The 26,844-nt window shown below is 45.1% G+C and overlaps 1 protein-coding gene across 3 annotated transcripts in view; it reads right to left on the minus strand.

Moving 5' to 3' along the window:
• The window catches only part of SLIT2 (slit guidance ligand 2), a 191,913-nt gene extending 167,676 nt beyond the window's left edge, over positions 1-24,237 (minus strand). For all 3 annotated transcript variants that reach the window (XM_032224369.1, XM_032224368.1, XM_032224367.1), the window contains exons 1-3: positions 23,711-24,237; positions 21,708-21,779; positions 20,514-20,585 (exon numbers count right to left, since the gene is read on the minus strand). In XM_032224369.1, coding sequence (XP_032080260.1) covers positions 20,514-20,585; positions 21,708-21,779; positions 23,711-23,868 — 302 coding nt within the window. In that variant the 5' untranslated portion in view covers positions 23,869-24,237. The remainder of the gene's footprint in view (positions 1-20,513; positions 20,586-21,707; positions 21,780-23,710) is intronic.
• Between the last annotated feature and the right edge of the window lie 2,607 nt (positions 24,238-26,844).

Below are 26,844 nucleotides of genomic sequence, written 5' to 3' on the forward strand. Positions count from 1 at the left end.
TTCTCTTCCATATGGAGAAGGGATCTCTGGCAGCCTGAGCTGGACTCTCTTTATGTGTGCGTGGCCAGGTTTTGCTTATTTATATCCCTTTATCTGTGCCGTTTTTTTCATGCGTTTCCACGCTTGTTTCCTCGTACTTGTTGTCAAATAAATAAATAAAACGAATTCCCAGGGGCAAAATGCGAAATAAAACCCTCCACATTGTGACAGGCTGGAAATGGGGAGCAGGCAGGCAAGAGCCCCCCCCCCCCCCAGTGGAAGCAGAGGGTTGAGGAGGCCACCACCTCAAGAGTACAGGCATCCCCGACTTATGGCCACAATTGCCGCTAACATTTCTGTGGCGAAGCGAGACAGTTGTTAAGTGAGTTTTGCCCCAATCTCTCCTTGCCACAGCAGTTAAGGCAACAGCAGCAGTCGTTAAATTACTCGCACGGTTGTTAAGCGAATCTGACTTCCCCATGGACTTTGCTTGTCAGAAGGTCCCAAAAGGGGGATCACGTGACACACACACTCTGGGACACTGCGACAGTCATAAGTATGAGTCAGTTGCCAAGTGCCTCAATTTTGACCACGTGACCGGGGGACGCTGTAATGGTTGTGTGGAAAATGGTCCTAAGTTACTTTTTTCAGTGCCGTTGTAGCTTTGAACGGTCACTAAATGAACTGTTGTAAGTCAAGGACTACCGTCAAACGAAGAAACTATTTCGGCCCCACAACCTGTACAATAACCACCTATTTATGTAAGGGAAGGAGATGTGCAAACCAGGGGTGAAATTCAGCCGGTTCTGGAGAACCGGTAGCGGAAACTTTGAACCAGCAAATACCACCAGAGTGGGGAGGGAATGGGGATTTTGCAATATCCTTCCCCTGGAGTGGGGTGGGTATGGGGATTTTGCAGTATCCTTCCCCTGCCACACCCATCAAGTCACACCCACAGAACCGCTAGTAAAAACATTTGAATTTCCCCACTAGTGCAAACTACAGTCACCCGCCCAAAGCCATTAATTTTGGCTTTGAAATTTGCCATAAGGAATCCGTCATAACGAAATGTAATCTTGCCCAGGGATCCCCAGCCTTTGATTCCCCTCTGTGTCCAGCTACCCAGGAAATTAATCTTTGGAGGCTAATTTCCTGAAGTAGCCATTTGATATTCCCTAAGATACCAATTCTGATTAAACTGTGTTCTTTCAAGCAAGAGGATGGCATGCATGAATCAAGGATAAACGCCAATCTCAGTCTCAGGATGTGATGGAGGAGATCTGCTATTAATCATCAGGTTAGAACATAAATAGGCCAGCCTTTCTGCAAGATGATATATTGCATCAATTATGGATCACAAAGCATTTTGACCATCAAACAACGTCCCTTTATCAATAAACTTTAGAGTAAGGGTGTAAACTGAAAACCCCGTGGTTACTTGTTGGTAGCAATTCAGGTTATTCACAATGTCTAGCATGAAAAAGTTTGAAAATTTGAAAATAATATTCTTTGTTACATAGTTCACAGCAAAAATAGCCACTGCCATGGTTCCTTTCTTCTATAAAAAAAATCAAACACAAGATATTATAAAGATGAATAGAGCCAAACCTACATCATATTCAGTAACCATGATCTTCTCTGCACTCAGACTACAAAATTGGTTCTAAACGACTTGATTCATTATCCCTTCAGCCAAGTATATTTAGGAGATCACCAGGCTTCCTTGACCCCAAGGAAGGGGTCAAACGTTTCATAAGTCACGAATCCCTTCGCCTCTGCAAGAGATCAAAAAAGCCCAACCTATCCTGAATGCCTTTCTTCTCTCCCGCTCATTTCCCTTGTCTGTTAGTTGCCCAGATTCTTGTAGAGAGCTTAAGCTTGCAAGGAATCTTTATACACCATTGAACTGCCTGAATCCCCTATTTTCCCTGGCACTTGACACCCATCCATCCATCTATTGTAGGCGATGACCAGGCTGAGCCTGAAGGAGGGGTCAAATGCGTCCTCAGTCATGAGTCCCTGCATTCCCCTGGCAAGAGATCAAAGTCCAACCCACCTTGAATGCCTTTCTTATCTCCCACTCATTTCCCTTGACTGTTAGTTGGCCAGATTCTTGTAGAGAGCTTAAGCTTGCAATGAATCTTTATACACCATTAAACTGCCTGAATCTCCCAATTTCCCTGGCACTTCAGTTTCTTCAACTTCTTCTTTTTTCTTCAGCAAATTCTCTTTGTAAAGTTGTTCAGGATGGTTAAGAGTTCTCCTGGAGGAACACCACAAGAGCCCCTCTTTCTACCTAAAGGCTCTGCTGTACCTTCTGGAGAAACATGTCAGAATCCAACCCAGCATAGGAACAATGCAATTAATCACAGTGCAATTAATCACAAAAAACACAGCAACTTAGTAGTACAGGTAAAGGTTCCCCTCACGCATATCTGTAGTCATTCCTGACTCTAGGGGGCGGTGCTCATCTCCATTTCAAGAGCCAGCGCTGTCCAAAGACGTCTCCATGGTCATGTGACCGGCATGACTCAACGCCAAAGGCGCACAGAACACTGTTCTCTCTTCCCACCAAAGATGGTTCCTATTTTTCTACTTGCATTTTTTACATGCTTTCGAACTGCTAGGTTGGCAGAAGCCGGAACAAGTAACGGGAGCTCACTCCGTTACGCGGTGCTGGGGATTCGAACCACTGAACTGCCGACCTTTCTGATCGACAAGCTCAGCGTCTTAGCTGCTTAGCCACCACTTCCCTAGCAACTTAGTAAACATCGCCTAATTTTTTTCCCCCAAAAGCATTATCCATCGTGGAAAATGAGATACTGGCAAATAGCCATGCAAACTCTTGAACAAATGTTCAGTGAAAAAATTACAGACTGGAACTAAATGTATAGATCTCTTTCAATATACAAAAATAAAATGCACAATCCTTCCCTGATATGACATCCACCAGATGTGGTTGAGCAGGAATTCCCCAAATAGGGAAATCAGCTGGTGATTTTAAGAATCAAAACATCTGGCTCCGAAAGGCTGCTTTGAACCAATTTCCTTATTTCTACCAATTGTCTAATTTCATCCATATAGTTAAGATAACCTCACTGTGCCAATTCTTATACTGACCAAATTTGATGACGTTCCTGATCTTTTCTAGCAAAGTGGATTTAATTCATCTTAATTTTATGCTTGAAGTAATGTATAAAGCCATCTCCACAAAAATCGCACAGTAGCAAGAATTCTTTAAAATGGTTTATATCATCCTTGTCGGAATAAAAAGTATCATATATTGACATTCAATGTACCACTTAATGGTGTAAACCTACGTATAGTCCCTTGTACCCAAAGCGGTGTAGATGTGGTGTACTTCAAACAGAGTGTTGCATTGTTCCAAAAAGTAATTGCAGAGGTTTACAGAAACTATATTTGGTAATGGAGGTAGTGACAGATTTTATTTTCCTGGGCTCCAAGATCCTCACAGATGGGGACAGCAGCCAAGGAATCAAAAGACGCTTGCTCATGGAAAGGAAAAGCTATGGCAAATCTAGACCTCCTACTAAAAAGCAGAGACATCCCCCTGCCAATAAAAGTGCATCTAGTCAAGGCTGTGGTTTTCCCAGTTGCAATGGATGGCTGTGAAAGTGGGAAGGCTGAGGGCCAAAGAATGGAGGCCTTTGAACTCTGGGGCTGGAGAAGACTCCTGCATTGAGTCCCTTGGACTGCAAGGCCATCCAACCGGTCAGTCCTAGAGGATCTGGCCTTCTAAAGATCAACCCTGGCTGCTCTTTAGAAGGCCAGATCCCGAAGAGGAAACTCAAAGACTTTGGCCACCTGATGAGAAGGAAGAAGGACTCCCTGGAGAAGAGCCTCATGCTGGGAACGATGGAGGGCAGAAGAAGAAGAAGGGACGGCAGAGAAGGAGGTGGCTGGATGGAGTCACCGAAGCAGCCGGCGTGAGCTTCAATGGACTCCAGGAGATGGGAGAGGATAGAAAGGCCTGGAGGAACGTGGTCCATGGGGGTCGTGATGGGTCAGACACGACTTCGCAACTAACAACAACAAATTGAAACTACAGGTAGCCCATCAACTTACAACAGTTTGTTTCATGACCATTTGATTTTTCACACTTATGGCTGTTGCACCATTCCTGCAGTCACAATATTAAAGTTCAGACGTTTGGCAACTGACTCACTCTTATGACGGTCGCAGTGTCTCAAGGCCACGTGATCCTCTTTTCCGACCTTCGGAGGAGCAAAGCCAATCGGGAAAGCAGATTCACTTACCAACCGGCTTACTCGCTTAGCAACTGATGTGATTTGCTTAACCATTGTGGCAAGGAAGGTTGTAAAATGGGGCAAAACTCAACTTGTTTTACTCAGCACTTTGGGGCTCTTGTGGTCATAAGTCGAGGACTCCCTGAAACCAGTCCTTAAAATAAATCTCTCTCTCACACACACACACACAGACGAGGTTTGTGAGACAACTTTGTGGACGTGAGAATTTCCAGAGGATGGAAGGCTTGTATTTGAAGAAAGCCCAACAAGCAGGAGAAACCATTTCCTACTTTCAATGTGCTATGACGTATTTCCTATCAGGAATTAAACCTTCTGTCGAAACCCACCCTGTGTGGTTTAAAAGCACAGCAAATAAATAAATAACCTTCCCATGTGGATTAAAAGCTACCGTTTCCCTTTGGCTCTGCATTCATTCTGTTGTGGAGACGGAGATGGAGAGTCTTAAATGAAACCCAAGAAAAAACAATGCACGCTCTCCGATCTTCTTCTTCTTCTTTTAATAAGAGAGACCCGGCTACACTTATTTTGACGTTTTGCAACAGTGCCCTGATTTAAGCAGTTGGGCCCAGAGAGAGAGAGAAAGAGAGAGAGAGCAGGGGGGCTCTCAGAGAGAGAGCGAACAAAACAGATGTGGGAAAAATAAACAGCCTCCCCGTCTTGGAATTTCTAAAAAGGTCTGCAGAGAGCAAACAGGACTTCTCTCGCTGCAATTTGACTTCTGGGCCCATGAGAACGGGGGCTGGGATGAATGAAAGGCACTGCCGAAGGGACCCCCGTCAGCAGAAAGTACACAGGGCCTCCAATATCTCAGCACCCGTTGCCCTTTTCGTTTCAGAGAAGGCTCCCAGGGCAGCTCCCTTCCCTGCTTTGTATCTCGTCCCCTGGGTGGGGGCACAACGGAAGACCACGGGGGGGGGGGAGAGAAGGAACACAACTGAGCCCAAAATTTATGGTGTGAAAAACGGTCAAATAGAAAGAATAGGATGGGATGGGATGGGATAGAATAGAATAATGAAAATAGGATAGGATAGGATAGGATAGGATAGGATAGGATAGGATAGGATAGGATAGGTAGAGTATAGCAATAGCAGTTCGACTTATATACCGCTTCATAGGGCTTTCAGCCCTCTCTAAGCGGTTTACAGAGTCGGCATATCGCCCCCAACAACAATCCGGGTCCTCATTTTACCCACCTCGGAAGGATGGAAGGCTGAGTCAACCCTGAGCCGGTGAGATTTGAACCGCTGGACTGCAGATAACAGTCAGCTGAAGTGGCCTGCAGTACTGCACCCTAACCACTGTGCCACCTTGGCTCCTTAGAGTAGAGTAGAGTAGAGTAGAGTAGAGTAGAGTAGAGTAGAGTAGAGTAGAGTAGAGTAATGAAAATAAGATAGGGTAGGATAGGATAGAATAGAATATGGAATGAATAGAACAGAATAGGAATAAGGAATAGAATAGAATTCTGTATTGGCCAAGTGTGATTGGACACACAAGGAATTTGTCTCTGATGCAGATGCTCTCAGTGTAAAGAGAAATAAATACTTTTATCAAGAATCACAAGATACAACAATTAGTGATAGTCATGGGTTACTAATAAGCAATCAAATAATACTAGGAAACAAATAAAACAATATATATATATTAAAGATACAAGCAACATGGGTATAGTCATAAGTGGGAAGAGATGGGTACTAGGAAGGAAGAGAACAATAATAGTAATGCAGTCTTAGTAGATAAATTGACAGTGTTGTGGGAATTAGTTGTTTAGCAGAGTGATGGCGTTCGGGGGGAAACCTGTCCTTGGGTCTAGTTGTTCTGGTGTGCAGTGCCCTATGGCATCATTTTGAGGGGAGGAGTTGAAACAATTTATGTCTAGGATGGGAGGGGTCTGTAATTATATGTCACCTCTTCAGTGTGGTTGTAACTTCGAATGGCCACTAAGTGAACAAGAACTACCTGTATATTCCTTATTGTGAAAACTCAGACTAAATCAACTTGTGAGCAAAGGGGTCAGCTCAGTATGTTCCTTTATTAGGTTTCCACAAGAAACAGCATCTTCTCAACCACTGAAGTGACAGAGAATATCAAACAGAGGATGCTGAGATCAATCATTCCTGGTGGACATCAGAAACTTCCACTTGGTCATGAGGCTAAGCCAACACTCCGGGGTCTTGGGGAACCTCATCCATTTCTGCCACATTTGCTGCTAAACCATTGCTGCTCACTCATCTTAGAACTTGCCAGGGGTCTTAGCAGATGGCAGTGGATGGTCCTCTATGGCTGGACATGGGTGACCAGTTATTAAGGTCAGGAGATGCACAAACAGCACAGCTGTCAGAATTCCAAATAGCATCCAAAACTACATTAGAGTTCAAGGCAAAGTATTGCTCAAAGTTCCCATTGATGAAGAGAGCCATGTTGGCACATCTGGGGAAACCCGAAACTGAAGGCTTCCCAATTTTCCCCACCCAGTTGGAAGTTCAAGATCTTGCCCCCCCCACACACACACACACAGGTCCATCCCATGGCCCAATCTCCCACTGCCATGCTGGCAGTTCCACCCATCCAGTTCCGGTCAGGTGCAGAGACAAAGGATGACCTTGGCTTTCTAGAAAGAATGTTGTTATGGCTACATAGCATCTCACTCCTTACAATCCCCCCTCCCATTTCCCCATCATAGAAAATGCCTAGTAGAATGACAGAAAGTGTGACATCAAGACCACAAGCACAATTCTGATCTCTTAGGACAAAGGTGACAATAATTATAATTTTTATTTGTTTCCGTTTTTTGGGGGGACGTACAGAAATGTTATAACCTGGCAAAGTTCAGAAAAACAGCAGGAAGGGGGCATTAGTCGTTCTCCTGTAGGGCTCTCTTTCCATCTTTTCTAAGGCAGACAAAACAAATATTGGTTTTGTGTATTTTCCCTCTTGGCCGGGGTGGGTGGGTGGGTGGGTGGGGGATGGGGGGATACATTTAAGGAAAATCTGGCTGTCCTTATTTTCAAAAGTTAAGCTTACTTCTTCAATTTTTCAAATTTCAAATTCATTCTCTTACAACTCAATGTCCTTTTTAAAGATGTCTTCCCAAAGACCAAAAGACCAAAAGGGTATTTAGAGCAATGCTCCTCAGGCCCGGATTAAGGTGATATCTTGATTGATTGATTGATTGATCAATGCACATACAATAGTTTCCTAACATGATTAAGAAAACCCGATTAGCATGATGCTTGTATTACTTCAGTGTAATTGCAGTAGAAATGACACTAAATCAAACTAAAAGAATGAATTAATTAATTTTAAAAACAGTCGTTTGCATCCATTGGCAGATGATGGAAAAGATGGGGGGCTAAATGAAGAGGGAGACCACAGCGAAGAGGTCAAGATTTAAGTGTATCCTAGACAGAAAATGACAAGACGCGGTGGCTCAGTGGCTAAGACGCTGAGCTTGTTGATCGAAAGTTCGGTGGTTCGAATCCCTAGAGTGCCGCGTAACGGAGTGAGCTCCCGTGACTTGTCCCAGCTTCTGTCAACCGAGCAATTTGAAAGCACGTAAAATAGGAAAACAGGAGCCACCTTTGGTGGGAAGGGAACAGCGTTCTGTGCGCCTTTGGCATTGAGTCATGCCGTTCACAAGACCACAGAGACGTCTTCGGACAGCGGTGGCTCTTCAGCTTTGGAACGGAAATGAGCACCGCCCCCTAGAGTCGGGAACGACTATCACGCATGTCCGAGGGGAACTTTACCTTTTTACTAAGTAGCGGTTTGATATTAATTCAGACAGTTCTCGACTAACAAACACTTGTTTAGTGAGCATTTTAAGTTACGAAAGCAGGGTAAAAGTGTCTTACGGCAGATCCTCACACTTACGGCCACATCCCCATGGCCACATGATCAAATCAGGGAGTTCGCATGTATTTTACAAGGCTCCCCATTTGCAAGCAAAGTCAACAAGGCAAGCTGGGCTCTCTTAGTAACCGCGTGATTCATTTAACAACTGCAGTGATTTGTGGGCCCAAAAATAAATAAATAAAGACTTTAAAACCAGCCACGACTCCCTTGTTTTGCTTAGCGGCGTAAATCCTGAGTCGAACTGCGGTCACTGTCAACCTGTTTTGTGTTCTTGCTCTTTTGAAAATCATTCGACTGGATTTACAGTGGGAGGAAAGAAGGAAGATGCGTCCTCTGCATCCACTTCTAATGGGAACTGGTCTCTTTCAGCCTTCAGCCAGCGTCCCTTATAATGGTGTGAAATGTGATATTAGAGGCCGATTCCACGGTCACGACCGTTACCATGAAAGCCCCCTCCTCCTCCTTCATTTCCCTGGTGCAATGACCTGGATAAGCCTTCTATGGAACGGCTTCCTAAGAAGGAAGGAGGGGAATAAGAGAGGCTTGAAGAGATGTGGAAGTAATTTACTCCATCATCAGGCTCTCTTTTTTTAAAAAACCACACACCAATCCTGACCAAAACTAAATCCAAAGATTTCTATCTCGGTCCTTTTCTTTCCTATATTCTTACCAACTCCTCGTAAGCGGTTTTTCCTTTCGCTGCCTTCTCATTTTCTCCAGCAAAAAAGTTTAAAAAGTCTCATGCCAACTGCTGTTCCTATTGTAGCCAGTTCATTAATATATTGGTTAGCATAAGTTACTAATAAGAGTATTTTAACTAAAACCTATCGATTATTATAAATGTATAGCTTTTTTTTTAATCAAGGAAGACGTTTGCCATTGCGAAAAAAGTAATACTGAAGCTAGCAAACTCAGGCTGCAGATGCCCAATTGCCAGCACTTTAATGCTGTATTAATAAATGTGGGGCTTTTACAACTTAATTATTATTTTTTTAATTAGGAAAGCCCGACAATAAGCTTAGTCAGAAGGGAAGGCTGCAGGTGTCTCTCAGAAGCAGCTGCAATGATTCGGATAACTATTGGGAGGCAAGGCTCAAAATCCGCATGTGTTTCAGCCAGGATTTATATGGATCTTTCCTGCCAACAGCCCGGAGGAGGAACTGCGAAGCTGCAAAGATGTCAAAGTTTCAGCCAGTCACTATTTGAGCACCAGCACAAAACTTTGCTGTGACTTGAATATAAAGATATGGAACTCGCAGCGTTTTGAGGACCGTCTGAAGCCAAAGTTAATGCATAAGAAGTGCAACAAGCAACAAGCATCTCTCTCCTCACTGAACATCTCAACCCTTGGAAAAAGTACATCTTGTTCATGTCTAGACTACATGTAGACTGCCTGAGAAAGAATCCCTGGAACATACGAGAGGAAAAAAGCCGATAAAGCATCTACAAAAGGAGTCGTATTTTGTTCTTGCTTTGTTAACTTTTTGTTTCTTGGAACGTTATTAAAATCACATTCAAGCTTTTCTCCCTTAAAATTGAACAGAGAGCCAGGCTGTTACAAAGCCTCCCTTTGTTATTTTAAGCAAGAGCAATTAATATATAGGAAGCTTTTAAGAAGAAAAAAAATACAAAAACAAATACAAACGGATAAAAACACAAGAGAACATAACAATACAATATAATTTTACAGCTTCCTGTATCAGCATGTATATTCTGCTTTCGGAGTTTACTCTTCGATGTTTGCTTTCTTATAGATTTTAACATGGAATCTATGGAGATTCTCAATCATCATCCAGGTCCTGGTTTTCCCGAATTTTCTTTTCAAAAAAGGCAAAAAAGACTTTCTTGGGGTTTTCCTTGAAAACGTTTCCCTTTTCATCCAAGAAACTTCTTCAGGTCTGAAGTTCATTAGATCTTCAAAATAGTTTCCTTGAAAACATTTCATTTCTCTGAACTGTTGTGGCCAGTCAGTGGAGCTGGCAGCAGAGTCGGACAGTGAGGAGGTTGGGGAGGAAGATGGGCCAGTCCTGGAGTCTGGGGAAGGCTCTGGGGAGGGCTCTGTGTCGGAGGCAGAGAGGGGGCCAGGACCGTATGCCAGTTATCAGCTGCCTTCAGAGTCAGACATCAGTGAGGCAGAGGAACAGCTGGAGCCTGTTCCCAGTGTGCGCATGCGCAGAGTGGCCAGACGAAGGGAATGGCTAAAGAACAGGGGTCGACTTGGGAGTAAGGCCACAGGTGGATGATGAATGGCCCCTTCCAGTGGGAATAAAAGTGGAGCGATAGAGGAGTGGAGTTTGCAGGAGGCAATTAGTTCGCTTAATTGGTTCGTGACTCTCCGAGATTCCTTGCTGAGTTCTGAAGATCTCAGCCTGGCAGCTCTCCAAGCCAGAGAAGGTCTGTGACTGTAAATCCTCCCTTGAAAGACTTTGCTGGATGTGAAGGAGTGGAATTCACAGTCAATGAATAAAAGGGGTTTTTGTCGGGACAACAAGGAGTTTCCTCCAGGGTCTTGGGAAGCCTCGGTCAGAGCATGAACTGAAGCAACTTCTTGGATGAGAAGCGAAACATTTTCAGAGAGAAAAACCAAGAAAGTCCAGGTGCCTTTTGGAAAAGCATCTCTGGGACATATATGGCATATAACCCCATTTGCTCCCCATCCTGCCTACTTCCTTCTGGAGGCTCATATGGTCTTCTCTTCAGAGATATATTTCACATATTATGTATTTCACATAACAATGACTGCTTGTCACAATTAAACAGCAAATCTAAAATAAACAGATAAATAAAAATGTTGGCAGTTTACAGGCAAATTCTTATAAACAGGTTAAGACCACCAACCACAAAGTATTCATTTTTCTTCTTCTCTGACCCCCCCCCCCCCTTACATCGAAAAGAACGAGGGTATAAAATTGAAGTCAATATTTATTTCGCATTTTGAAATGCAAAGAGTGTGCATAGAATGGGATCAATAAAAATGACTGACACGCTCATGAATCCTGTTCCAGAGCAAATGCCAAACGCCAGCCTGTCCGTTTGAAAAGCCGAAGTATTTTGCAGGCTCTTCCTCCTTTCTCCCTGATCTTAGAAACTTCTAACCTGCGTGAAGACGACGTTTCGAGGAAGCAAGGGGTGCTCCTCTTGGAGAAACGTAACAGCTGCGTTCACTTTTGAAAAGTTATTCTAACCATTAGAAACTCATAATTAATGATACTCATGAAAACAGTTTGAAGGTCGTAACAAAAGAGAATATTTGAAGCTTGGGGTTGACATGAAGGGCCAGGGGTCTCCTTGAGTCTCCTTGTTTTCTTCAACTCATTCAGCTTTTAAGGACTATCCAAGTAGGGAGCGCCTTGGTGCTCTCTGAACATGGTGGTTTTCTTGCAGATGACCCAACTAGGTAACATCATCAGTGCTAGAAGGGAGTGGGGTTTGCAGAGAGGAAGAGGAGGAGGGGGAGGGGGAGGAGGAGGAGAACTATGGGAGTGGGTTGTGCAGAAAGGAAGGGGAGGAGGAGGAGGAAGAGGAGGAGAACTGTGGGGTCCTTGATGCTCTCTCAACTTGGTTGTATCTTGAAGACATTTCATGACCCAACTTGGTAACATCACCAGTGCTAGAAGGGAATGGGGTTTGTAGAGAAGAGGAGGAGGAGGAGGACGAGGAGGAGGAGGGGGAGGAGGAGGAGGAGGAGGAGGGGAACTGTGGTTATATCTTGAAGATGTTTCACGACCCAACTAGGTAACATCATCAGTGCTGATCATCATCACTGCCACTGATGATGTTATCTAGTTGGGTCATAAAACGTCTTCAAGAAAACAGCCAGGTTCAGAGAGCACCAAGGAGCTCCCCACTTGGATATAGTTCTTCTTCAAAGCTGAATTAGTGACTACTAGAAGAAATCGAACTGACAAATTTGGTCTGCTTTATTAAAATCTCTTTATAAGGCACCTGCTAGATATACTGGCCATCAGTTTCCTAGTCCCTAGCTAGCATTTCCATGGCGACAGACCAAACTTGGTTAGAAGTTTTAAGGACCTTATTTTACGATGGTCATGAGTTACGATGCACATTGTGGGCTCCATTGAAGCCGTTAAGTCAAGGACCACCTATGCTTTGGGGCTGCAAATATCTAGGCAGCCACTAGAGGGCAGCAGTTAATTAGCCTTTTCCGTATCTTTTTGCTGCCCCCTGGAGTCCTGTGGATTTTGTGTCCCCAATTTGAGAGCTCATGCAAGTGGTCCTCGACTTACGACCACAGCTGAGACCAAACTTTACGTTGCTAAATGAGACATCCGCTAAGTGAGCTTTGCCTCATTTATAATCCACAGTTGTTAAGTGAATCACTGCGCTTGTTAAGTTAGTCACAAGGTTGTAAGGTGAAACTGAGTTTGTTTGTCAGAAGGTTGCAAAAGGAGACGGCCCCTGGGACCGTCATAAATATGAGTTTTGATCACATGACCATGGGGAGGCTGAACAGTCGTAAATGTGAAAAACGGTTATAAAGTCATCTTTTTCAGGGCTGTGAACGGTCATTAAATGAAAGTTGTAAGTCAAGGAGCTTATGAATAGCTATAGGAATAGGTTAGGATTTATCTAATGGCAGAAGAGGAACTAAAGAGCCTCTTGATGCGGGTGAAGGAGGAGAGTTGCAAACGTTGGCTTGAAACTCAACATTAAGAAGACTAAGATCATGGCATCCGGCCCTCTCAATTCCTGGCAAATAGATGGGGAAGAAATGGGGGTAGTGGCAGATTTTATTTCCCTGGGCTCCAAGATGGGGAGTGCAGCCAAGAAATCAAAAGAGGCTTTCTCCTGGGGAGGAAAGCGATGGCAAATCTAGACAGCATCCTAAAAAGCAGAGACATCCCCCTGCCAACAAAAGTCCGTATAGTCAAGGCTGTGGTTTCCCCAGTTGCCATGGATGGCTGTGAAGGTTGGGCCATAAGGAAGGCTGAGAGCCAAAGAATGGAGGCCTTTGAACTCTGGGGCTGGAGGAGAAGACTCCTGCATTGAGTCCCTTGGACTGCAAGGCCATCCAACCGGTCAGTCCTAGAGGAGATCCACCCTGGATGCTCTTTAGAAGGCCAGATCCTGAAGAGGAAACTCAAAGACTTTGGCCACCTGATGAGAAGGAAGAAGGACTCCCTGGAGAAGAGCCTCATGCTGGGAACGATGGAGGGCAGAAGAAGAAGAAGGGGATGGCAGAGAAGGAGGTGGCTGGATGGAGTCACCCAAGCAGCCGGCGTGAGCTTCAATGGACTCCAGAGGATGGGAGAGGACAGGAAGGCCTGGAGGAACATGGTCCATGGGGTCGCGATGGGTCGGACACGACTTCACAATTAACAACAACAACATATGTTAGGATGGATGGATGGATGGATGGATGGATGGATGGATGGACGGACGGATCCTACTTTCATGTTACATTCTGCAGCCACTAAAACACACCTTTGGGACCCTTGTAGGCCTGTTTTATGTCTTCCACTCTTAATCCAGTAGAGCAGCTCAGGATCTGCCTCGCGTTCGCTAGCCTAGGAAATACAGACCGAGTGGTTCTTCCGGAAGGGCTACAGAGCCCCACTTGGCTCACATCAAATCAGTTCCCTTAACAGGACCCAGGGGAAAAGGAGGGCTCATTCTAACCCACAGAGCTTGTTCTTCCTCTTCGATTTCGCAAACACAACACCGGCAAAGATGACACGACAACTCAGCCTTCGATTTTGCCTGCATTTCCTTGGTCGGTTCACACTTTACAATGATTTAATTCGATTTACGGAAAGAGAAACAATCCCTAATGCATTTTGATTTAAAAAAAAAACAAAACAGGGTTCGTAGAGCAGATCACGAGTGACCACGAGTTCTAATCCAGGCCTAAACACGAAGCCTGCAGGGGGACTTTGGGCCACTTCACTCTCTCTCTCTCTCAGGCCCAGGAAGAAGCCCATGGCAGCCACATCGCAGAAGGTTGACCAACAAGTGTTGTTCATGGAGTCGCCAGCAATTAAAAGCTGGCTTGAAACCCCCACGTGAACACAAAGAGGAGGAGAAACACCTTCAGGAGCTCTGCTAACAAGGCGAAAGATGCTTTGCAGAATCCCTTGGATTCTCTTTTGCAGAATCCAAGAGAGGGAAAGATGCTCAAGGAGGAGCCACCCACTTATTTCCAGCAACGCCACGTAGTAAATCCAGAGACATTCTCTCAATTGCCTTCCTGGGTCCGCATGCCAGCTCTGAGACAAACTGAACACCCATTTAACAGATGGCACCTTCCCCCAAGTACCCAAATGAACCCAGCCAGCTTTGTGATGCTGAAACTGTTACCCGCTGTGTATTACTATGCCTTTCCTCTCTCCATGGCAACCAGAAAGCCATCCAATACTCACAAAGGGATGGGGCTACATCGGGCTCACGTCCTTGCAAGCAGGCGACCCTCTTAAATATGGGGGAGGAGGAAAAGTTCCCTGTGCATCCTTTGTTTAACTGAACAATAACAAGGAGGGTTTGTCTATCTCTGTGTGTGTCTGTGTGTAGGAGAAAAGTTTGGGAAGGGAAGGGCAGAAGGTAACAAAACCCACATGGACCAACCATCAGCAGTGAATCAACCTACTGAAAATACAGACACAAGGAAGGAGATCCTGGGTGTAGCAAGCCAAACAATTAACTACAGGCAGAGCAATCGTGTCAATCCGTATCTTACACTCTCAGTTATACTAGCAGACAGGAGTCCTTCTCTGGAAGACGGAGGTTGGAGGGTTATGGACCTGAAGCACCTTGGATGCCAAATCTTTGTGCAGATACAGAGACAGATTAACAGAGCTGGAAGGGACCTTGTAGGCCATCTCGTTCCATCTCCCACCCAAGCAGGAGACCTTCACCATTTTTGACAGAGGGCAGTCCAGTCTCTTCTTGAAAGCTTCCAGTGATGAAGCTCCCACAACTTCTGTTCCAAGGGTTGATTGTTCTCACTGTCAGGAAATTCCTCCTTATTTCCAGGTTGAATCTCTCCTTGATCATTTTCCATCCATTATTCCTTGCCTGGCCTTCGGGTACCTTGGAAAACAGTTTGACCCCTTCCTCTCAGTCAGTGTGGGCCTCCTTCCCCAGGGCTCTCTGGGATTTGCCTGTATCTTCAGGAGAGGCTCATATTCAGAAGATCAAAATGCCAGGGATCAGCATTAATGGAGACAGAGACCATCTCTCCCCCTTCCTCCAGACTTAGCATCACTCAGGTGGTAGCCCTGAGAGGAGACAGTCTTCCAATCACCTGCGTCACTTGGGGATGGCTATCTCAGTTACAAGGCACCAGGAGATGGCCTGTTTAGCTGCACTTGGCTGAACTCTGGAGCGAAGAGCAGGGAACGATGGCTGGGAGACTTCCTGAAGGACACCTGGGCAAGTCAAGGAATATTCCTGCCAGAAGGAAGGTGCAAAGTCTTCTGCACCATTGGCCACTTTTTGTGAAGTATCCAGGATGGAGGAGTAGACTTTGTTTCCTTTAGAGAAAAACCTGGCTCCAAATACCCCGAAAATAAGACCTCCTCAGATAATAAGCCCTCCTCAGAACACATTGCAACACAGCAGCAGCCATGAGGTGACCACACTCGCCGCCTTCCGCACCTCAAAAGTAAGGCTCCCCAAAAATAAAACCAAGTGCTTATTTCGGGAGGGGAGGGGTCAAAAGAAAATAGAACCCTGTCTTATTTTCGGGGAAACACGGTAAATAGTTAAGCCTGGATACGTTTCTCTTTTTCAGGAGTGTTTCCTTCTATGCTTGGGGGGATCATTTTGAATACAGACTTCTGTGTCTACCAAGCGTCAGGATTAAAGAGAATGTAACAACGGCAGAGTCCGGATTTGAAGTATTTCATTCCATTTTTCTAGCAAGAACTTTTTAAAATATTTTTTTGCATTTTTTCAAATATGCTATTAATTTTCAAAACACCTTTAAAGTAAAACCAAACATGTAACACAATTGCTGTATACTCTGGGGCCATGACAGCAAACCTGTGGGACCACAGGTGGAATGCAGCGTCCCCTCTGTGGCTACCCGAGCCGTCGCCCCAGTTCAGCTGCACCACGCATGCGCACATGCCTCCCACTGGCCAACTGGTTGTCAGGTCTCTGCCGTGCATACATGGGGGGGCGGGGGGCGTGCAGAGGGCCACATACACAGAGGGGGCACACGCATGGGCCACTTGTGTGTTGCGTTTTGGAGGTTTGGATGCGCATTTGCACGCCCACATTTTGACGACTCAGTCCGGAAAAGGTCAGCCCTTACTGATCTAGGGAAAGACTTAAAAATGAAGCTGAGTAGGACGTGACACTATAAGGGGGCCTGGAGCATGGATATTCCGTTCATCTTTCTTCTGCTGAGCTTAAAACAGATTAAAGAGATAGGAGTTACTGCCTTTCCCCGGGAACACCCTGTTGCTCTCTTAGCAAATGGCTCACACTCATACCAAAGCACGCATGGATGCAACATTTGGATCTTGATTATCGGGACTGTCAATTAAACTGAACCTCAAACTATTAGCCACGTTCCACGACAAAGAAAGAAGGAAATGTGGCAAGTGAGGCCTTGGGAAAACCAGGTTTCCCTTCCGATGCAGAAGAGGTAGCTCCAACTTAAGAGATTCAACTAACACAGGAATCAGCAACCTTGTGGCTCTTTCATCCCTCCTGCTGTGGCTCCCTGTCACCAGTCAGCTCCACAATTGATAGGGCTTTCGGTTAGGACAGGTAGTGGAAAAAGGGACGCTGTGCTAGGAGGAGACTCTATGGTGGGGGAACCGGACTTCTGGTCAGCAGAGGAAAAAGGATGCTGTGCTAGGAGGAGACTCTATGGTGGGGGAACCGGACTTCTGGTCAGCAGAGGAAAAAGGATGCTGTGCTAGGAGGAGACTCTATGGTGGGGGAACCGGACTTCCGGCCGGCTCCAGAATTGAATTGGGGGGGGGGGCTTCCGGTTAGGACTTTGTGGCTCTTTGAGTGTTTAAGGTTGCCACCCCCTGAACTAAGAGGATAACCAAAGCTGCCTTTTCCTTGGGAAAGCTCTCAACCTCTGAGTAAGAAGGGAACTCTTAACGTGCTTTCCTTCCAGGCAGCTCCTATTATTGCCAGAATGTTAATTGTTCATATAATCTTATTGTTTTCTTCAAAAAGACACATTTAGCCAGGGGTGAAATCCAGCAGGTTCTGATAACTTTCTGTTCCAATTCTGCATTGATGTTATTAAACTATCCTGTTACTCAACTCTCTAAGGAGATGAGATGTCTAAAGACGAGAAAGAATGACAAGACTGATCTGATTTCGGTGGGAAGACCTGTTGGGCTTGAATTCATCCAAGTTCCATTAAAACCATAATCAAACAAGCTAATACCCATAATCACACTTTGTGCACAAGGAGCCTTCACAAGTTCAACTACTGCAGTGACTCCTAAGCACGATGTTTTTCAACATGGAACGCTTATTGAAAAAGGGGAAATCAGAGATGCCCAACCTTTGTTAGATTCCTGGCTACATTTAAGATAACAAAAATGTTCACTCCTTCTCATTTCATGGGTCTCTGAAATGAATGAAGTGAACATTTTTGTTATCTTAATTTAGCCAGGAATCTAACAATAGTTGGGCATATTTATGGGACAAGCAATTTTTTGCTCTCAAGATAACCTTTTCTTTCAGGTTCTCCATGCAATATTTACGTCTGTCCATCAGAGCATTTCGACATGCGAGTCCCTTCCCTGCCCAAGTAGTATAAAATTCCAGCAGTTACCATATTGATTGACCTAAAAGATGGAATTGGCCATTTTGTTATGTTGTTACAATAGTAGACTTTCTTTTAATGCTTAAGGAAAACATAATGTGAAAACAGCAATACAGGCCAGCCTGCCAGAAACCAAACCTTATCATAAAACCTCCTTCCCTGAAATGAATAGAAAATCCATTATCAAAACTGCAAAACATCCTAGCCAGATACTTTGTATTCAGTATTAATCAACTGAACCGATCAAAAAATATCTTCAGTTGTACAGTTGGTTGACAGAACACCTTGAACGATTCTTAACTTATACTAACGACCAAAAAGCTTCTTACAACCCTTGGACATCATACCTTAAAAAGGAGAATCTATTATCAGCGGCTTCTATCAGACCAACATGGAAATTGTCAAAACAAAAAAGTCACATTTTATTCTTAACTTGCTGCTTGCCAATAGCTAGCCAGTTCCAAGAATTTTGGCCTGCATGAACTTCCACTCCAAATTATTTTTCCCTTCTGAAACAATTCAGTCTTAGCCCATTTTACAACAGACATCCATGACTATATCCAAAAAGGGTAAAAAAAATAAAATATTAAATATCTTAGAACAATATTTTAGAACACATTTCATGACGTGCAATTTTAATTTGTACCTTGGCATTATGAGATCAAAATCTTGTAAGAGTATGAAAGGACTTATTTCATAACATACCCAAGAAAATGTTTTGTATGGGTGCCAACCAACAAATAAAAAAAGTTATTTGTTTTGAGTGTTCAAAATGGAGCTACGCGACCTGTAAGTTGTAAAATTCACCTGTAGTCCCCTCCCTCAGTACTCAACTAGGCATCTCCTGTATCAATTGCTACGGTGGGGATGTTACATTTTTAGAAACAAATAAAAGATAATTTCCTTGAGAGCAAATTTGGTAGAGTGGTTAAGGCATTAAGCTAGGAATTGAGAAACCGTGAGTTTTAGTCCCTTTCTAAGCAACATTTTGTGACTTTGGGCCAGCCCCTCTCTCTCAGCCCTAGGAAGCAGGCAATGGAAAGCCATTTCTGAGATCTTGCAAAGAAAATTGCAGACATTTGTTAGACAGGATTCAAGCTTGACTCAAAGGTTACATGTCTGTCCGTCTGTCTAGGATTGTTCTAGAAGAGGAAACCTATAAGAAGGATCTCCAATTACAAGGAGAAATTAATATCTCAGCTTTATTTTTATCCACGCTTATAAAGGCAGATGACAAATCTCGAAGGATTGGTCTCAACACAGATATTCTTTCTTTGCAACTAAAGACAAAAATCAACCTGTTCATCACTATTTAAACTCTTCCTCCAAGGCTGACCTAATGCACTCTGTCTTTTGAGTAATAACCCCTAAAAGGCCCTTCTAACACGAGAAAAGTGGAACAGAGGAAAAAACTGCATCCATATACAGTATTTTTTTTTAAAAAAACAAGAACAAAGACAAAATAATGTTTGCACAACTAATAAAGTGTTGTTTTAAAAAGGTGGGAATGTAAGCAAAGCACACAGCTATGGACACATATGGAAATGCTTTCCCAACTTAAATCCTAAAGCTTAAGTGCCACCAAAATCAATATCTACACAACCAAAGTGCAACTTTCAGAGAGGTTAGCTAAGGAATGTGCAAGTAAACACTTAAAGGAGCAGGATAAATCTCTCAGTCTTTTACCACCAACTAATTACTCAAACTAAACACCTTCCTGTTTTGTTGATATCCAATTCAGTGCAAATATTATTTACTTAAAATTGATCCCTTCTTGGTCTTTTTTCCCCCTTTCACACAATAGTTGAATTTATCACACCACTTCACAAGTTCTTACTTCCAATTCTTCGATTAATGAAGGAAAATATTTGTAGCTCAGGGTTGACATGAAGGGCCCATCAGTGCTAGTCCTATGTTTATTCACCGTCAGTTCTTAATCTTATCCATCATCCATTCACTAGCACTGATGATGTTACCTAGTTTGGGTAATGAGACGTCTGCAAGAAAAGGAGCAAGCTCAGAGAGCATCACGGACCCCTCAACTCCTCCGTTTACTTTGTCTAAGACAAGGGATATGGAAAGCTACAAAGAGCCAACACTTTATGGAACCAATGGGGGAGCTGGCACCTGGGTCTGGCGAAAGCTGGGGAGTATGGGCATTCTTGAATAGACTCTGCATGGGGACCCCAAAATCCAGAGACACTCTGAACAAATGGGGCTGCCCAGTGGCTTCTGCCTTCTGCAATTGTGGTGACATGCAGACAACAACACATATGTATACCTTATTTTAATTGGGAAGCTTCTGACCCGAATAAACAAATCAATGGGGTATATCAACATATAGAGTACGCCATTTAACAGAAGTAATTTCTGCAGGAAAATTGTTTTCGTGCCTTTTGATTGTTTGCAAGTCAAACCGCCGAGTGTCTCTTACAAATATATATATTTTTCTTTCAAAGAATGGAATTCACATTTACAGCCATACTTGCTGGCAAGCAAACATTTTACTGCCCTGCTTTCCTCAATAAATAATCCATGTGGATTGACCAGAGAAGCAAAAAAGGGAAGGAAGGAAGCAACATCAACTTGCTTTCTATATTTAAAATTATTATTTTTTTAAAAAACAAACTTACAGTCTCTCCAACTCTTTTAAGTCTTGAAATGCTCCTCTCTCAATTGTAGTAATCTTGTTTTCCATGAGTTGACTGAAATGCAGAATAAAATGCTTTGAAACTCCAGCGATCAAACAGTGATTAGCACCAATTATTACAATACTTGGCAATGGATACTCTTACAGTCTCCTCTCCTTATTAACTCTGCAATTCTCACTCTATTCTTAACTTTCCATCCAATTTAATGTGTTAAGCCTGTCACATGATATCGCAGTGTCACTTAGACAGAACCAAATTCTCCATTCTTGAGAGAGAGAGAGAGAGAGGGAGAGAGGGAGAGCTTAAGCCTGTTTAAGAAATTCAGGGGTCAGAGGTGAGGAAAATATACAAAATATACTCAACTACAAAAAGAAAAAAGGTACTGTTTAACGACAAAATGTAGAAATATGTACCGAGCCAAATCTATGAAGCTCCTCTTTAATGAAAGTACATTGTAAAAACACAAAACATGGGGTTTTTTTTAACAACAGGAAGAGTCGTAGAAACAATGTCTCCCCAAAGTTTGAAACTTTTCATTCACAGAAGAATAGATTAAAATTGGACAAATTAGTTACAGTTAAACCTTAGTGTAGAACTATTTTCTGTGACTAGTGGGAATTACTCTTCACAGCAGATCGAATACACAGGCACAATCCCAACACAGACACAACCTCCCACCACACAACCAAATCTATCACCTAAAGCAGGAGCTTTTCAAGAACTCAATAACTAGTTACAAATTTAATTTGAACCAGAAAATAATCCATGTCTACTCTTTGCTGAATTTCATCATGTTAAATTTATTTACTTAATTAAGTTATCCCAAATGCTCAACACGTTAAAAAAAATTACTTTCTGATTGGTTAGCTTTGCAAAATATTCTGTCCCATGTGGATTGCTAAAGCACGTTCAATTTGGAAATTTTACATATTTTGCAATATTTATAACTACAAGCAGTAATATGAAATCACAAGTGGTTATAATCCAGACTTCTATTATGGCAGTCTTCCAAAGTTTTAAGTCCTCTTACAACTGCTTTTTTCTTTTTCTTTTTTACAATATAGCTGCTGTTATTTGAAACGTTAATTATTTTTTTTTTAAAAAGAGTCCTATTCATTAAAAAAAACTATTTTGCATAGGACTGAAGTTCAGTAATAAAATTCAAGAAAAACTTACAGAACACGAAGATGTCTAAGACCAGCAAAATCCGTTTTTGTAATCCTTGTGATATTATTTCCATTAAGATCCCTAAGAAAAAGACACCAGCAGTAAAATTAGACTCCCGTAAAAGTTAGCTTATTTTTTTTCTAATAAGCTAGAAATGATTTGTGGCGTACCTGAACATTAGTACCTATGCTAATTTTTGCGAACATTCATGAAAAGTTTAAGTAGTAATTCTCTAAAAAAACCAAAATGTAATCAGAAAAATTTTGTTTTGCTCTCATTTACTGAAATGCCATCATTCCAAGGACTATTTTCAATCATTTGACTTCTCGTGACATGAATAGTTACGCTTATTAACTTTTGTTTAAGTTTCTACACAGTTGTTTTCTTACAGGAATATGGTTACGTAACAGATTAAACAAAATCAAGAGATATTTGCACGGATAGGATTGAGGAAGACAATTTTGGAATATAGAGAAAGCAGAAGAGTTTCAATCATGTGCCAAGATATCTGACTGTGATGTATAAGATATATAGAAAATCTGCTGCAATTGTAATAGACAAACAGAATTGAACAGTCATGGAAAAGTTTCTCTTTTGTGGGCAGAAATTCAGCCCAGCCTATTTTGTCAGCAATAAGTGAAATGGTCCTTTGCGGTATATTATTGAGAAATGGAATATTGTTTAAGGAAAGGAAACGGGATAATTACTCCTTTAAAGGGGAGTTGGGACTGTACAAACCACAAGGGATCCACACAAGGGGAGATACTATGAGTCACTTTTAGGTTTTCCCTCTCACTCCCCGAAAAAAGAATTTTTCACCTATTTCCAATTTTCTCCCAACTGCTTAAATAAAAATCTGCAAAACCAACAGGACCTGCTTTAAAAACCACTCAACATGCTTTTCAGGATTGCTAGATGGCTGCTAAGAAAGAATCCCAACCGATTTGGAAGAAGCCAGTTTGCCATTTCCCCTTCTCCCTCACCCATTAAACCTGGAGGCCTTCAGGTGATGAGGATGACTATATTAAATAACCAAATTAAAGCTATAAAAGGCTATTTAAGGAAGGGCCGAAGTGGCTCCTCGGCTGGGAGTTTGAGCCTTCCAGGCTGAAGGGTTACCAATGACACTTCTTCATCAAAAGCCCCCACGGGAGTTTTCTGCCAGCGATCTCATCTCCCGGGGATTTCTTTATTTTTTCTGGGGAAAGGGGGTTTTTCTCAACGAAGTGGGGAAAGCAGGGAAAGGAGCAGAAGCGAGGGATGAGCCCAGCTCCAGCTCCATCCCACCATCAACCCGGGGGGGGGGTGTTTTTGTGGGGGGTAGAGGGGGGAGCGGGCAGACAAGCAGCTGGACTAAGTGGGGCTCCGGAGCCTCCTCTTCCTCCGAGGAGCCCGAGAGGAGTCGCAGCGGGCAGGGAGGGGAGGCGAGGGGGATCGAGCCCCCAATTCAGCCCGAAGGCAGCGGCTGCCCAGAGCGCCTCGCTGGCTGCCAGCAAGGGAGAGCCGCGCTTCTTCGGCGGCTGGGGGATTTGGGGGGGGGGGGAATAGACCCTGCTCTCTGAGGGGGGGAGTGTTGCAAGAAAGGGGGGAGAGAGAGAAGGAGAGAAGGAGGGATGGCAGAGAGAAAGGACAGGAGGAGGGATAAGGGAGAGAAAGGAGAAAGGAGGGATGAGGAAGGAGAGGAGAGAAGGAGGGATGAGGGAGAGAAGAGAGAAGGTGAGAAGGGAGGATGAGGGAGAGAAAAGAGAGAAGGAGGGATGAGGAAGGAGAGGAGAGAAGGAGGGATGAGGGAGAGAAAAGAGAAGGAGGGATGAGGAGGAGAGAGAGGGAGAGAAGGAGGGCTGAGGGAGGGAAGGAAGGAAGGAGGAAAGAAACCGCTCAGAGGAGCCGCTAAGCGCAGCCGAGCCGAGCCGGGGCCGCTCTCCGAGGGGCAGCCGCAGCCCCCTTCCCCGCCGCTGCCCCGGCCTGGCGCCCCCTCCCGCCCCCCCCCCGCCCTCCCCGGGGCCACTTACAGCCTCTCGGCGTGGCGGGGCAGGTTCCGGGGCACGGAGCGCAGGGCCAGCCGGTGGCAGTCGACGCTGGGGCCGGAGCAGGAGCAGGGCGGCGGGCAGGGCTGGGCGCCCCCTCGGCCCGGCCGGAGCAGCAGCAGCAGCAGCAGCAGCAACTTCATGGTGTCCGCGGGCGCGTCCCCTCCGCCGACCCTCCGCCCGGGAGCCCCAACCGCCGCCGCCCGTCCGCCGCCTCCTGGGAGTCCCGCGGCGCCGGCGGGCTCTGCTGGGCCGGCGCTTCCGCGAGCAAAGCCGGCGAGCTCTGGGCTGGCGCCCCCCTCCGCCGCCGGTCCGGAGCCTCCCGGCTAGCCCGAGCCCCGGCGCGCCGCTCGCAGCAGCCCCGTCCGCCCGCCGCCGCCTCTGCCGCCCGCCCCGCACTGCATTGCGACCCTGCGAGCAGCAGCGCCGCGGCGCCCGGGCGGAGCAGCCTCCTCCTCACGCGGCCCGCAGGAGCCGGAGCAGCCGCAGGAGCCGCGGGGGGGCGCGGGCGCAGGACGGGACCAGCCCCGGCAAGCAGCCCCCGGCCCGGCCCGCCCCGGCAGGTAAGGCCCCGCCCACGCCCCACGCCCCGCCCCGCCGGCCGGAGGGGAGGGCCGAGGGAGGCCCCGCCCCGCGCCCCACGCCCCGCCCCTCCGCCGCCTCAGGTGAGCGCGGGGCCGGCAGGTGCGGCGCTTCCCTCCGGGCGGCTCCGCTGCGGCGGCGCCCGGCACTCCGTCCTCCTCCGTCCGCCTCCGTCCGCCGGGCGCCGGCTCAGGGCACCCCGCGGCTCGGCAGCCTCTTCTCCGGCACGCGAAAGAGGAGCAGGCGGAGGGCGGCCAGCCGGCACCGCCTTTGCCCGCCCGGAGCTCCGTCCTTCCTGGGCGCCGCTTCTTCGGGGGCTGCGGGACCTCCCGAGATCGTCCAGCGGGGCTCCCAGGAGAAGCCGGGCAGGGTCTGGCTTTTTCGGGGGGCGGGGACTCCTGGAGCCCGCCTGCCAAGCGGAGCCCTCCTCGGCCGCGGCTGGCCAAGCGTGGGACGCCTCCCCCGGTGGGAAGAGAGAGCGAGAGATCAAGCCACGCTGGGACGGATGGACGGATGGACGGACTCCCTCCGAGCAGGACGAAGATGGAGAAGAGGAAGGGGGAAAGAGCGAGGTCTGATTCTTGGGGGGACCCACCGTCCACCCCCCCCCCTTCTGCTCCACTAGCCTTGATTTCCTGAGAGGGGAGAGTAAGTTGAGCTTTAAGGAACCCTCTGGAAATGCCAAGTCCATCCTAAGAAAAACAGAAGTAATTTCTAATTATATCTGGATTTAAAGCAACCAATTTGTTTTGTGCCTTTTTGGGACCTTGGGGGTCTTTAACTTTTTCTAATAAAAGTGTCGTTTAGGTGTTACTTCTGCGACCTCTTTTTTCATTTTTATTTTTTGTCTTGAGAAGATCTATGGCTGTTTTCCCAACATTTTGAGGCAGAAGTCACAAGGACGCAAAAGATGTGTCTCCAATCTACAGACAGCTGCCTTACCATCATTTTAGGTTTTAATTAGTAAAGCATAAGGTCCCGACAAGTTCCGTATTCAATCATGAAAAATTGTGGATAACAATTTTATATAGTTATAATTTGTATATTTGAATTAATTATACAGATATCTCTTAATACATTAGATTCTTCTGATCCGTAACCATCTCATTACACAGGTAGCAATTATTTCAAAACCGTAGTCTCTAAATTATGCTGTTGGAAAATAAACACACTTAAGCCTACCCTTCTGTCCACAGTATTTGAAATTACAGAAATTACAGTGGCCGGTTGTGCCTCTCTTAACTCTTGTAACTTTTTATTGATTGTTGTTTGAAAGACAAAATTCTGTGACTTTTTGGAAGCGGTGCCATAAAATATGCCATGCCTACGTCCTTGTAACAAACTTTTTTTAAAAAAAAAAAAGCCCTGCAAATCTTACATATGGAAGTCATTCAAAGGATCTTAGGAGGATAGATAATTTCAATTTCAATCAGTATTTCTTCACTGGACTTTGAATCTTAAATGCCATTCTGATCAGAATCATGAATTCCCTCTTCCAGGACTTTATATGCATGCTACGCTTTCCGGCATAAGCAAGAAGACGTTGACTTTAATCGCCAGTAAGTTATGTTTCATTTTTTTAACTATATATTTCGTGAGGCTCACAATGGAGATTGTGGTCCTGAGCAATGTGAATAAACAGTGACACATGTTCAGAGGCCCAATAATTAGGTTGCTGTGGCTGTAGAAACAGCATTTTGTATGGAAGTTTGCCAGAGATGAAGATGGGAGGACCTCCAAATCCGTCTCCCTAAATCTCTGTCTGTCCTGCCGTTTGGTTAACCCTTTCTTTGCTGTGAGGAGCTCAGATTTCCGAAAAGCCTGGGATGCCGTGTGTTACGAGGCAAAAAGGCAGGGCAGGGTTCTACTCTTCTGAGAATAGACATTGGAATTTCGGCAAATGGTTTTCCCAACGCTTCTTATAATGCAGGTGTGGCAAAGAGGTCTTGCAAAAAGCTGCATCTCCCAGATGTTCTGCTTGTTGCATGTTTCAATCATAGCATCAATCGTGGCAGTTCTCCGTTGGGATCAACAGTAGAAAGCAAAAGCAGCTCGGGCTGTAAACTTTGCTCCTTAGATATCGAGTATTTCCCCGGCGCTTGACAATTATTATGAAATGAGTTCCATCATAATTGTCAAGCGCTGGGGAAATCAGGAGATTCTGGCAGCTCAAATAAGTATAAAAATGTATTGCAAACTTAAGCTCTCTACAAGAATCTGGCCAACTCACAGTCGAGGGAAATGAGCAGGAGATAAGAGGGGTATTCAAGGTCGACTGAACCTAGATCTCTAGTGGGCACGCAAGGACTCGTGGCTTATAACACATTTGACTCTTTCCTTGGGCTTAGCCTGATCATCTCCTACAGCAGGAGTCATCTCTTAGCTGGCTGGAGAATTCTGGGAGTCGAAGTCCACAAGTCTTAAAGTTGCCAAGTTTGGGGACCTCTGGCATATTGTGCCCAAGGGAGAAGGGCCACGGGACCATGTTTTAAAACTGGCTCTTTTCTCGTTTCCAATTATCCCTCTATTCTCCTAAC

The sequence above is a fragment of the Thamnophis elegans genome, chromosome 9 (assembly GCF_009769535.1).
Source record: "Thamnophis elegans isolate rThaEle1 chromosome 9, rThaEle1.pri, whole genome shotgun sequence".
Classification (NCBI taxonomy): Eukaryota; Metazoa; Chordata; class Lepidosauria; order Squamata; family Colubridae; genus Thamnophis; species Thamnophis elegans.